This window comes from Lactuca virosa, chromosome 3 (genome assembly GCF_052849685.1).
Source record: "Lactuca virosa cultivar CGN04683 chromosome 3, Lactuca_virosa_CGN04683_v6, whole genome shotgun sequence".
Classification (NCBI taxonomy): domain Eukaryota; kingdom Viridiplantae; phylum Streptophyta; class Magnoliopsida; order Asterales; family Asteraceae; genus Lactuca; species Lactuca virosa.
The window spans coordinates 255,555,096-255,567,850 of NC_136428.1; the positions used below are offsets into that span (position 1 = coordinate 255,555,096).

Genomic DNA, 12,755 nt, shown 5'->3' on the forward strand with positions numbered 1-12,755 from the left:
CAAGCATATTCAGACATTGGGAAAAACATGGATTCCAGGCACTTTAAGCTTTTAGTTTTTGTTATGCTAAGCCTATCTATTATGGCAATTCATGTATTACTATTATCTGTAAGAACCTTGTAGTCTGGCATAAAGATAGAATAGAAATGCTATTTTGTTTATTGTTGTACGTGTGCTATATATTCAGTTTATCTATAATCCATGAACTTAGTCTTACAGCCCGCCATGTTCTGCCGCCTTGGCCAGGGGTGTGACATATTCATATTAGAGCTAAATTGGCTATAGAGAACTCGTATCCTTGAAAGTGGAATACAACTATAGCAACCAGCTTCTAATAAAAGTATTATTAATAATAACACTACTTATCGACTACTTACGGTATGAGAATTTGGTTTAAAGGGTCGCTTGGTTGCTAGATTCAAAACAACTTAATTGCCAAAATGATCCTGCCTCCGGTGCTTCATGTCTGGACCTCGTCTATGCTTTGTAGTCTTGAAGTATAAAACAAAAACTAATAATACTACGAACCCCACCAACCATAATATATAGGTGTCTATATATACTCTGACCCGCGATGAGAACACTAAATAAAAATTCTAAACACTCCTTCAACTAAAACTATCAACTCTTTTTTTTGGGAAACTACAAATATTATATATATGTAAAGTAAAAGCCACATGATTAGCAAGTAACTAGATCCTGGGCAGAGTACAATAGCAAAATAAGAATTACAAAATGATTAACAGAACGGGGAAATACTCCATTCGATCCACCTACATTTCATCATCTTTGTTCTGAATTTGAACCATAAATAAGTTTGGGAGATCACCTCGTCAACAATCATTGCAGGATTTGTGTGTATTTTCTTAAAACCCAAATTGTTCCTGGCCAACCATAAACACCATAGAAGAGCGTAACACACCGCAATCAGCCTTTCCCTCTTTCGTGGACAGTTTCCCCATGTAGAAGCAAAGTTGAGGAAGTCCGTAACCTTATCGAAATGAGTATTCGATACACCGCACCATCTAAGTATCCATTCCCGAGCCTCCTTAGCCATGTCACATCTGATCAGTAAGTGATCTCCAGATTCCTGATCAATATTACATATGACACAAATGTTTAATTGTGCCTTGATACCTTTCACCATCCAGTTTGTTGCCACCGGAAGTCTATCCAACACTGCTCTCCAAGCAAAACAACGAATTTTAAGAGGGATTACCTTTGACCAGTTTATCTTTATTCCAATGTGAGGGCTAATATTGGTATCAATTTTATTACGAAGGGTGCTAACTGAGTAATTTCCATCGGAGGTGAGGGTGAAGAGAAATCCATTCTTCACAGGTTGAGTATTAACCTCCTGAATCATTGAACACAAATTTCCCAGATCATTCATGGTTTCCTCCTCCATAGATTGTGTCTTCCACCTCCATGAAAACCCATAACTATTAATTGTGTCAGAAACTAAGCATAGCTTAGCCGATTCGAATTCGTATAAGCGGGGAAACTTTTCCTGTAATGTTAAGGGGCCACACCATCTAGCTTTCCAAAAAAGAATGTTGACATTTGATCCAGGAATTAATGTAAACAACTCGTAATAATTAATATCGAATTCGGGGAGAGTTTTGATGCCTTTGGCAATGTTGCTCCATACACCACCCAACGAGATTTTTGCAATATTCGTTACGGGCATGCATTTTAAGTTATGGATGCTTATTATGCACTCTCTCCATAAACCACCACTTGTCTCTTTAAGCCTCCATCACCATTTCATGAGCAGAGCAATATTTTAAGCTTTTAACGTCCCTACTCCAAGCCCTCCATTTTTTTTGGATGCAACAACTTTCGACCACGATACCCAATGTATCTTTGAACCGGCATCACTCCCACTCCATAAGAACTTTCTTCTCCTTTTTTCAAGTTCATCGATGATTCCACTTGGGGCTTTAAACAGAGAAAATTAATAAGTGGGAAGGCTGTTAAGTACTGATTTGATCAACAAAAGTCTACCATCAAAAGATAAGGTTTTTGCCTTCCAAGTTGTGAGTCGGGTTTGAAATTTATCAATTATCGGTTTCCAATTCTTTTTTAACGCCATATTTCCCTCACCGGGATAGGTGAAAGGTAGTGAGCTTTTAAGACATCCAAGTACATGTGCTTGGATTTGAAGGTCTGAATCTGTGATTCCAATGCCAAATAAACGTGATTTGTGAAAGTTGACTTTCAATCCGGAGCATATATAAAAGCATTTCAGGATTCTTGCTAGATTTTTGATATTATAATTACTCCATTTGCCCACAAAGATCGCATCTTCGGCATAGAATAAATGGGATAAGATTGGACCGCCATGTGGTAGGGTGATACCATGGACAAGGGGGTTTTTCCAAAGCACTTTTGGTGGCAACATTTAAGCCTTCCATTGCAATGATAAATAGGAATGGTGATAATGGGTCACCTTGCCGTACTCATTTGGTGATAGAAAACTCGTTCGTTGGTGATCCATTTTCAAGAACAGAGGCTCTAGCCGAAGAGAGACAACCGTGTATCCATCCCCACCATTTTTGGCTGAAGCCCATTTGATCCATGATTGAGTCAAGATAGGTCCAATTTATTGAATCGAATGCTTTTTCAAAATCCACCTTTAATAAAAAGATCTTTTCTTTTGCTTTTTTAGCTCAAGTGCAAATTTCATTTATGACTAGGGGACCCTCCAATATATTTCTTCCTTCAATATATGCAGATTGGACTTCGTCAACCACAGTTCCTACCACCCGTTTGAGCCTTGATGCAAGAATTTTAGCCACAATTTTGTACATACAGCCTATTAGACTAATAGACCTGTAGTCACCAAGATTCAATGGGTCTTTAACTTTAGGAATGAGCGTAATAAATGACAAGTTGCACCCCAAAGGAAATCAGCCATAAGATTCAAAATGTGCAACAAATCAGACGATATCATGTTTTATTAGGTCCCACTTATTCTTCAGCACCTTGAATGTATAACCGTCTGGGCCTGGTGATTTGTCCCCGCCACAACTCCATATTGCTTGTTTAATTTCCTCTAGTGAGATTGGTGAGTCAAGGAATTCACATTGATCTGAAGATAAAGTTTTAAAATCTTCACCGATCAGTTTGGTCTCTCTTTCCAGTTTTCGCGGAATTTATTGGCAAAAAATTGGAAGGCTTCCTGTTTGATATCTGATGGTTCTGTACTCCATTCCCCATTGATGAGTAATCAGTATAGTTTGTTTTTACGGTTCTTGCGTTTGATCATGTTGTGAAAGAAATGTGTATTCTCATCTCCGTCCGTTAACCATCTGATTTTTGCTTTTTGTTGGATATCTATTTTAGCAAAGTTCTGTAATTCACAAGTTTTGCTTTTGCAATCCCTCCTTTCAGATCGTTCCGCCTCTGTTAAGATTCTCGTTTCAGCCATTTCTTCGAGGTCCTCCACTCTTTTTCTTAACTGAGCAAGCAAGTTTGATTCTTTCATCGAATTTATGTTCCTCCATTTGTTGATGACCTTTCTGACATGGCGAAGTTTTGATTTTAGGATCATATCAGGTGTGCCAAAACCCATGAAGGAGTTCCAAGCATCTGTGAAAGTCACATCAAAATCGTCCCTGTGTATCCAATAATTAAAGAATCGAAAAGGGGGAGGGCCAAAGTCTTGATTTTCTGGCTTCAGGATCAGAGGAGTATGATCAGAGTGTTCCCGTGGCAATGCAATTATCATGGTAAGGGGTTGTTGGGCAATGAACTTCGCACAAACCAAATATCGATCCAATTTTCTTAGCTTAATCCCGTCGTCACACATATATGTAAATCGTTTCCCACTCATTTTGAGTTCTTGGAGATCAGCCTGTGCTATGAAATTGTTAAAATCTGTAGCAATGGACCCTTTAGGTCAGACACCTCAACTAAGGTTAGTATCGTACATAAGCCATACTAGAAATAAACCTGGAAGGAGCGCCTATGTTATTTATGGTTGGGCCAATGCATAACCAAACTTGATCAAGTAGTTTGAAGAATGTTCTCAAGATTTGGTGAAGCTACCTAGTACCCTAGAGCCTTTATGTCAAACTTAAAAACAATTATACTTATAAATTTAAAAACTTATTAACACACTTCAAAACCCTTTCATGTAGATGACAGATTTACCAGACCTCCATCCAGCATGGATGCAAATTGCATACCCTGACGATCTGCAGGAGGTTCCACTACATCTAGCTGGGGATCTATACGTTCCCCAAGACGCTCCAGCTTATCACTTAGATGAGGAGGACCCATCTGAGGATGAAGAGGAGGATGAAGAGTCTGACGATGAGGAAATATTTCAGGATGCCCAAGAGATTAATGAAGATGATCATGTCGATGATGAGGAGGATCTTGTTGAGGAGGAACCTACCGCTCCTACTCCACAAATATCTCCACCTAGACCACACTATAAACCATACCTCCTTCATGGAAAGGATCCCTGGATGATGAGGACCCCAGGGATGATTTCTCCTCCCATTTATCGCTTTGACCCAGTGGGACAGGTTTCTCGACCCACTTGTTGTCAATTAGGGAAATAGACCAGGCCGAGTGAGCCATCTTGGCTCTTAGACCTCCTACGTAAGAAGACGGTTACTAACCTGCCACCATAATTCGAGGTTGGCGAATCTTCACGGGCAGGGATGACCCTGAGAAGGACTCGAAACCATGCCTCATGTCTCAGACTGGTTATTTACTAGATAGAGTCGGTTCTCTGTCGAGTTTTGTCAGAGACTCAGGCTCTACTTCATTCGGGAACCGAGTCTAGATGTTCGAGGAAGGGAAGAAGGAGGATACCGATGCTATCCAGATAGTACACCATAACTTTGGTGCTGACCGCACTTAAGCGAATGCTATGAGTGCTCGCTATAGATCAGAATACTACATGATACATATCCTAGAGTGCGAGGTTGCTGTAGCTAGACATTAGGCGGTTGTCTCCGTACAAGAGCGACGCTACATCCTGGATAAGTTTAAGGAGTTTGTCCTTTATATAATGGTACGCTTCGCAAGATAGATGGTTTATCGAGGGCGGCTTGTGCCCTAGGGTAAGGTTATAACTTCTGGGGAATAGCTTTTATTTTGCAAGTGTTTATCACTGCTTGATTTGTATTGATCTTTTGTGAAGCTTTTCCATTTCTAACTTTAAATGGTTGATACTTTTGTAACCAAAACAAGCAGTTCTAATGAAAGTATTGTAGTATTTTGTTAAATGTTTGCACTTATTATGTATTACTTGCAGAACTCTATATCAGGTAAAACTTTCATTTTATGTCTTAAAAATATGTATGATTTCTGGGAAAAAAATTTGAATAATTACAAAGTACATGCATACCTGTTATAACTACATAGTGAAAAAAAAACTTAAGATCTCCATCTAAAATGCATTAGGGCAATGCCTCCATGAAAAAGTCCACAAGTCTGTCCACCACCAACTCCCCGAGGCAATAGAAGAAGTACTCCAAAAGTAACTCAAACATTAGTAGAAACTCCAAAACATGGAGGAGCTCCAGAAGCAACAAATGTAAACTCAACATTCCAAATGGATCCCACTATGTTGCAAAACATTCTTGCACAAGGAATTGCTACAGCCTTGGCAATATACGTGGCTGCCCGAAAAGGGGAACACTGGGACTAGTGGAAGAGGCTCTCCAATAACTAACCAAAACAACCCCATACACTGCTCTTACAAGGAATTCATGGGATGCAAACCTCGATCCTTTTACGACACTGGAGGAGCTCGGTCTATCTCACTAGATAGAAAAGACAAAGGTTGTTTTTCACATCAGTTCTTGCCCTGATGAATGTTGGGTTAAGTACGCTACCTGCACATTAATGGACTCCGCTTTAACTTGGTGGAATAACCACACCAATTCCATTGGAATCACTAAAACCTATTCCATAGGAAGTCCATACTGTAGAACAAGAACTTTGGAATCTGACCATGCAATGATCTGAGGTAGCTGCCTACACCTCTTGATTCAATGACCATGCTAACCTTTCCTTGGAATGGTTACCCCGAAAGACAAGAAGACGGAGAGATACATTTAGGGACTAGCATCACCGGTCTAAGGTCTAGTTACTGCATCCTGACCCTCCACTTTTGATAATGCCAAGCAACTGGCCTATCAGTTGACTGAGCAATGTATCCGTCGAGGTACCATGGACCCATAAAAAGGAAAGAAACAAGTTGAGAATACAAAAAGGAAGTTTCATGGAAAACCAAAAGGGAATTTCAAACACCGCAAGCCAAATCCAGAACTTGTAACAGTGTACACTGCAGTCATAAAGACTCCCACTCCAGCAAAACCTTACTCTGGAACACTACCTCGCTGCACCAGGTGCAACTATCATAATGTTGGAAATTGTATGACATGTAGCAACTGCAACATAAGGGGTCATACTGCTAAGTTTTGAAGAAAAGCCCCGAACACCACAAGCCCAACTACTACTGCAGGAGGAAGTCGAGCTTGTTTTGAATGCAATTAACCAGGGCATTTCAAGAAAGAATGCACTAAGCTGAAGAATCAGGGTGGTAAAGGAAGCGCATTCGTGATATGTGCGGGAGATGCACGCCAGGAACAAACCGTGGTTACTGGTATGTTTCCTATCAACCATATTTATGCTTCTGTATTATATGAAGCTTACATGGTAGAAGTAGAAAATGGTCAAATAGAGTACCTTACAAATACTCACCAATTGCCTTCTTACCCTAAATAATCATGTTTTCCATGTTGACTTAATGCTCATGACCATTGGAAGTTTCGATGTGATCATCAGAATGGAATAATTATCAATCCATCGAGCAGAGATTCTATGTTACAAAAAGGTTATACGATTAACCTTACCAAACGATGAAGCCCTCATAATTTACGAAGACAAGGCAGGGAGAAACTAAGATTCATCACTTGCATGAAGGCAAGGAAGTATTTATATAAGAGATGTTATGATTTCTTGGTCCACGTGGTTGATATGCAAGACAAGGATAAAGAAATTAAAGAAAAACCACAAGTATGCGACTACTCGAACGTATTTTCTAGAAGATCGACCTAGAATCCGTCTAGTCAGACAGGTCGAATTTCGAATCGACCTAATTCTGGGTGCAAAACCAGTGACATGGTCTCCTTATCGCTTGGCTACATCAGATATGCAAGAACTATCAAGTCAACTTCAAGAATTTTTCAAAAAAGGTTTTATTCGGCCAAGCTTCTCTCCATGGGGAGCCCCAGTGTTATTTATCAAAAAGAAGGATGGATCCTTCAGGATGTGCATTGACTATCGAGAGTTGAACAAACTAACCATAAAAAACCGGTATCTACTCTTAAGGATCGATGACCTATTCGACCAACTACAAGGATCCTGCTACTACTCAAAGATCGATCTAAGATCCAGTTACCATCAGTGTTGTAAAACTCGCCGAGTTGGACGATTACTCCTCCGAGTACTCGCTACTCAGCCCCTTACCGAGGCGAGCTATAGAATCCTGAGTACTCCTCGATCAGCCAATTACTGAACTGAGCAGTATTGTAAAACTCCGTCAACTCGATGATTAACATGTATAACATACTTAATGATTTATTATTTAACAAACACACATGTGATTATTACTATGTATATATATCTTAAATTTTTAGTATTTATTCACGAAGTGAGACCATTATGTATTTTTTAGTTTTTGTGTATTCACATGTATCTAATTTTGTTATATATTTCAATCAACTTATGATTTTAACTTATGATTTTGACATATATAATTTCCCTAAAAATATTTCTACATGAATTACCGAATCCGCGTACTCCCCGAGTACTCCCGAGTACTCGCTACTCGGTAGTCGGCCGAATAGGTACCGAGTAACGAGTTCTACAACCTTGGTTACCATTAACTCAAAGTTCAAGAAGCATATATTCCAAATACGACATTCTGAACTAGATACGGTTATTACGAGTTTCTAGTTATTCCATTTGGACTGACCAAAGCACCTACCGTATTCATCGACCTTATAAATTAGGTGTGTAAACCTACTTAGATAAATTCATGATTATGTTCATTGACGACATATTTATATACTCATGAACCAAGGAAGAACATGGACAACACTAGCGTTTAATTATGGAGATATTAAGAAAAGATAAACTTTATTCAAAGTTTTCTAAATTTCAGTTCTAGATTAATGAAGTGCATTTCCTCGATCATGTGGTCGGCAATAAATGGATTCATGTCGATCCCGTAAAGATTGAAGCGGTTAAGAATTGGAAAACACCAACAACACCAATCGAAGTACGACAATTCTTAGGGATTGCAGGCTACTATTGAAGATTCATCAAGAACTTTTCCCAAATAGTCAAGCCTCTCACCGCACTAACCTAGAAAGACAAAAAGTTTGATTCGGGAGAGAATCAAGAGTCTACCTTCCGGAAATTGAAGCAATGGTTGTGCAGTGCACCGATTTTGTCTCTTCCTAAGGGAATAGAAGACTTTGTAGTATACTGTGATGCTTCACACCAAGGTTTAGGATGCATACTAATGCAAAGAAATAAAGTAATTTCGTATGCATCCCGACAGCTGAAGCCAAATGAGGCAAACCAAATGAGGCAAACTACACTACCCATGACCTAGAGTTGGGAGTGATAATGTTTGTTTTGAAGATTTGGAGGCATTACTTGTACGGAACAAAATGTGTCATTTTCACCAACCACAAAAGCCTTTAACACATCTTTGATCAGAAAGATCTCAATCTGAGACAACGAAGATGGGTCAAACTGCTAAATGATTACGAATGCGAAAGCCTCTTCGTGTATAGGCTGTAGCCCTAACCATCCACTCGAACTTCACCACCCAAATTCATGATACTCGGGTACAAGCACTCAAACCTGAGAATATCGTAGAAGAAAACCTTCGAGGTATGCACAAACAGTTTGACCTCAAGGAAGATGGAACACGATATTTCATAAACCGAATTTGGACCCCAAAGTTTCGTGTAGTTGGGATTTTAGTTCTAAATGAAGATCATAAATCAATATACTCAATACATCCAGGATCAGACAAGATGTATCTCGATCTCAAAAAGATTTATTGGTGGCCCAATATGAAGGCAGAAATTGCCACCTATGTCGAAAAATGTTTGACCTGCGCCAAGGTCAAGGCAGACTACCAAAAGCCGTCTGGTCAACTACAAAAACCGTCGATTCCAAAATGGAAGTGGGAACAAATAACAATTGACTGTATAATAAAGCTGCCAAAACATCAAGCAGTTAGGACACCATTGTTGGATTAGTATCTAAGTCCATAACTATAATTGGTATGTACTTGAACCGAGAGTAGCATGGTCCATTTGGGTTGCATATTACCAGGACAACTTGATAGGATGGACTTTTGAGATGAGGTTATTTGTGATTTATTAATAAATTATAAGTTCTAATATATTAATATGAAATCATATTATTTAATTAGTATTGATCAAGAATTAATTTGGAGTTTATTTTGTGATCAAAAGGGACTAATTAAATATATGGGGATTGATTGTGTAAATCATTCATTCTTATAAAGTGGGTTTATGATCCATAGTTCTTTATGTTGGGCTAAATCCATGTGGTGACCCATGGATACTCCATTGAGGTTAAAACCCATGGAGCCTAAGGAATGTGGAAAGTCATGCACATTAGGGTTTACATGGTGTAACCCTAATCTTGCCACACTATATGAAAAAAGCCCCTTGGTTGGTGAAATTGGTGCTAGAGAGACTAGAGTGCTCTTGGAGAGCCAAAACCAATTTGTGTGCACCATACTCTCTCAAAAGTCATCCTTTGTCCAAAGGTGTGTTGTGATTCCATTTGAGGCATTCACACTATTGGTGATAAGTTCTTAAAGCCCAAAATTACAAGCTACAATAAAGAAGTAATTCTACAACATTTCTATGTTGTTTATGTCAATTGCATGCTAGTTGTAGGCTTAATGCTTTGGAAACAATATTGCATGTATAATAGAGAAAACATAGATCCAAAGCATTTAGGGTTGTATGTGCACCATAGGATGTTTAGTATACTAAAACCCAACAGTGGTATCAGAGCCATGGGTTGTTTTCTGTTATATTGATGCAAATGTTTGATTTTTAAAGTTGAAAAAAAGAAAAAAAACATGAAGTTTGTCAAATTTTAAGATAATTACTTGATTTTATGAAAAACTAATTATTTGTAAAATTTGAGTCATTTTACTACAAGAGTTGAATTAGGTCAATTTATTAAAAGATAGAATGATATGATTATTTTATTTGTTTTAAAAGTTTGATCTAAATGTTTTTAAGGAGTTATAAATTTTGTCATAAAATTTTAGAACTCAAAAGTCTTTTTTAAAAAGTTATGATCTTAAGAGTTTTAAAATTTCCATAAGTTATGGATGTGAAAAGTCTCATTCATTGACTCTTTACGTTATGAATTCCAAGAGTCTTCAAAGGTTACCAAATTTGTTATAAATGGCTTTGAAGAGTTTCATAACTTGCCCTCAAGTTATGGAACTTGGAAAGTCTCTTTTATGGAATTCTAAAAGTTTTCAAGAGTTACAAAACTTTCCCTCAAGTTTTGGAATTTGAAAAGTTTTTTTTAGGAGACATTCAATTCTAAAACTAAAGTTATTTGAAAAGTTTTCAAAAGTGTAAGTCATGGGTTCATAACTTAATAATAAATTAAATAGTTTTAATTTTGTTTTAGCATCTTGATGTTTTGAATAATTCATATTACATCTTTATGGACTTTATTAATAGTTAATTAAAGTGTTTAATTAAAAAAGAATTAATAATTCCATAATGACATGGTTTCACTTTAATTAAATTAGGAGTATAGTTTAATTAATAGATTAAACCACTTAGTATTTTAAAAGTTTAAAATACACCCTTATACTATTATAATTTTAAAAGTTTGATATACTATATGTATAAGTAAAAATTCGGTCTTACCGTTAGTAGGCCTCATTCACGAAGCCGGTCTATAACGGGGGTATAAGGTTACTGCCAATAAAATGGCGGTTTAATGGGTGTCCACTCTCACCCACCGCTACTTTGACTGGTGGAGGGTCGTTAGCCGAACGGGTTTGACAGGACATTAATTTTCATTAAAAGTATAATGATAATTATAAAGTAACTAAACTTTACTTAAATTCCCAATCTTAGTTACTTTAGGAAAAATGTGAATATGGTGCTATTCCATGAAATTGCACTTTGCACCTTGTTAAGTCGTTAGTGGAGCGTGTGTCGTTAACTGGCACACTAATCTGGGACTGACAGTGTGTGGCAAAGGGTAGCTTGATGTTAATCATAGATCAATGGAGCGTGTGTGGTTAACCGGCACATTGATTAGATGGTTGTAACATTGGGTGTACCAAACTAATTTGCATGGTTATTCACACCTTGTTTGTGAACCTCGGCAGCCCACTCACAAACTTGAAGGGCACAATCGAGATTTAAACATGCCATTGAAAAGTTCAATGAATCTCAAAGGATCTAGGAATTTCAATGCATTTAAAACCTAATGTTCAATTTCGTTGTTCATGGTGGAAATTGGTAAATCGTCATTTACCTACCTTCAAATATTTTGCGATTTGGATTACAACATCCCTCTTCCAAATTGTAAAATATTGTGTTGAGTCCTAGCCTTAATATTTCATTTGGGTGTTATATTAAGGATTTATATCAACTAAACTTGAATTTCTCCCATCTAGATGTCTAGTTCAGACAACTGTGGTCTTCCCGAATCTTTTGGAAAAAGCTTTCCACGTGAAGATGATATTCCACAATATCATACTTCACTTCCTCCACCTCCTCCAATTATTCTCCCTTACCCACAAGTTCAAGGTCACTCAAACCCTATTGGCTAGTAAACACCAAAATGGAAGGTCTGTGTGTGCACATGTCTTGGAGATGAAGTCACACACTGACAGGTTGGGAGAGTTGGGTGTCGAAGTATCGAGGAAGTTGGCTGTTAACTGGGTTCTTCAGTCACTTCCTCAGTCATATAGCGGGTTCTTTAAGGACTACTATATGGGAGATTACGACATGACCCTTGTTGATCTTACCTATTTTCTAGTTGCAGCTGAATCAACAATGATTTGGCGCACTGGAAAAACAAATTTGATTGGAAGATCTACTTTTCATACTTCCATGGACATTGACAATGGTAAACATTAGAAGTCTAGAAAAGATTTATCCCGTGTACCATTCCCAAAGAGTCCATATGTTTTACTGCCAAAAGAAGGGGCATTGGTTGCGAAGCTGCCAAATGTACCTGAAGGACCACAAGGATGGTACATTTGGAGTGTATAACTCTACTTCAGGTGAGCCCACTATCTAACTCTGTTAAGTTTTGATTTCGAAATTCTTAAAACATGATGTGACGAGGTCGCATCTTGATGTTTTGTAGAATCAAAGAAAAGAAAGGAAGCTTAAAGGAAGAGCAAGCTGAATCTGGCCGCGGATCGGATTTTTGAGCTGCGACTTAGGAGTTATGATAGATTGCTTAGGAAGTATAATGTAACATAGTTTTCATATGTAATTGCATTGTAAGGAAAAGTTTTTCCGCAATTTTATAAATAAAATTTTGTTTTTATTTTATCTTATATCTCCTTGCAATGGCATTTATGAAAAATTGATGTTTGTATGCTTCTATGTTAGCAATATGAATTTGATTCTTTCGTTTGTGGTAGTGTCGAGAATTTGCCAAATAAGGAAAGATTC

General features: G+C 37.8%; 2 protein-coding genes across 2 annotated transcripts; both read right to left on the bottom strand.

Moving 5' to 3' along the window:
- Positions 1-739: 739 nt before the first annotated feature.
- Positions 740-1,690, bottom strand: LOC145164543 (uncharacterized). The gene has a single exon (XM_079083255.1). The coding sequence runs from the start codon at positions 1,688-1,690 to the stop codon at positions 740-742; it is 951 nt and encodes a 316-aa protein (XP_078939381.1).
- A 1,542-nt stretch (positions 1,691-3,232) lies between these two features.
- LOC145164544 (uncharacterized) lies at positions 3,233-3,838 on the bottom strand. The gene has a single exon (XM_079083256.1). It carries the CDS (start codon positions 3,836-3,838, stop codon positions 3,233-3,235), a length of 606 nt encoding a protein of 201 aa, XP_078939382.1.
- Positions 3,839-12,755: the final 8,917 nt, after the last annotated feature.

What these genes read in the sequence shown, in the direction of transcription:
- LOC145164543 (XM_079083255.1), bottom strand. Translation starts at nt 1,690, where the DNA reads ATGCCCGTAACGAATATTGCAAAAATCTCGTTGGGTGGTGTATGGAGC.
- LOC145164544 (XM_079083256.1), bottom strand. Translation starts at nt 3,838, where the DNA reads ATGAGTGGGAAACGATTTACATATATGTGTGACGACGGGATTAAGCTA.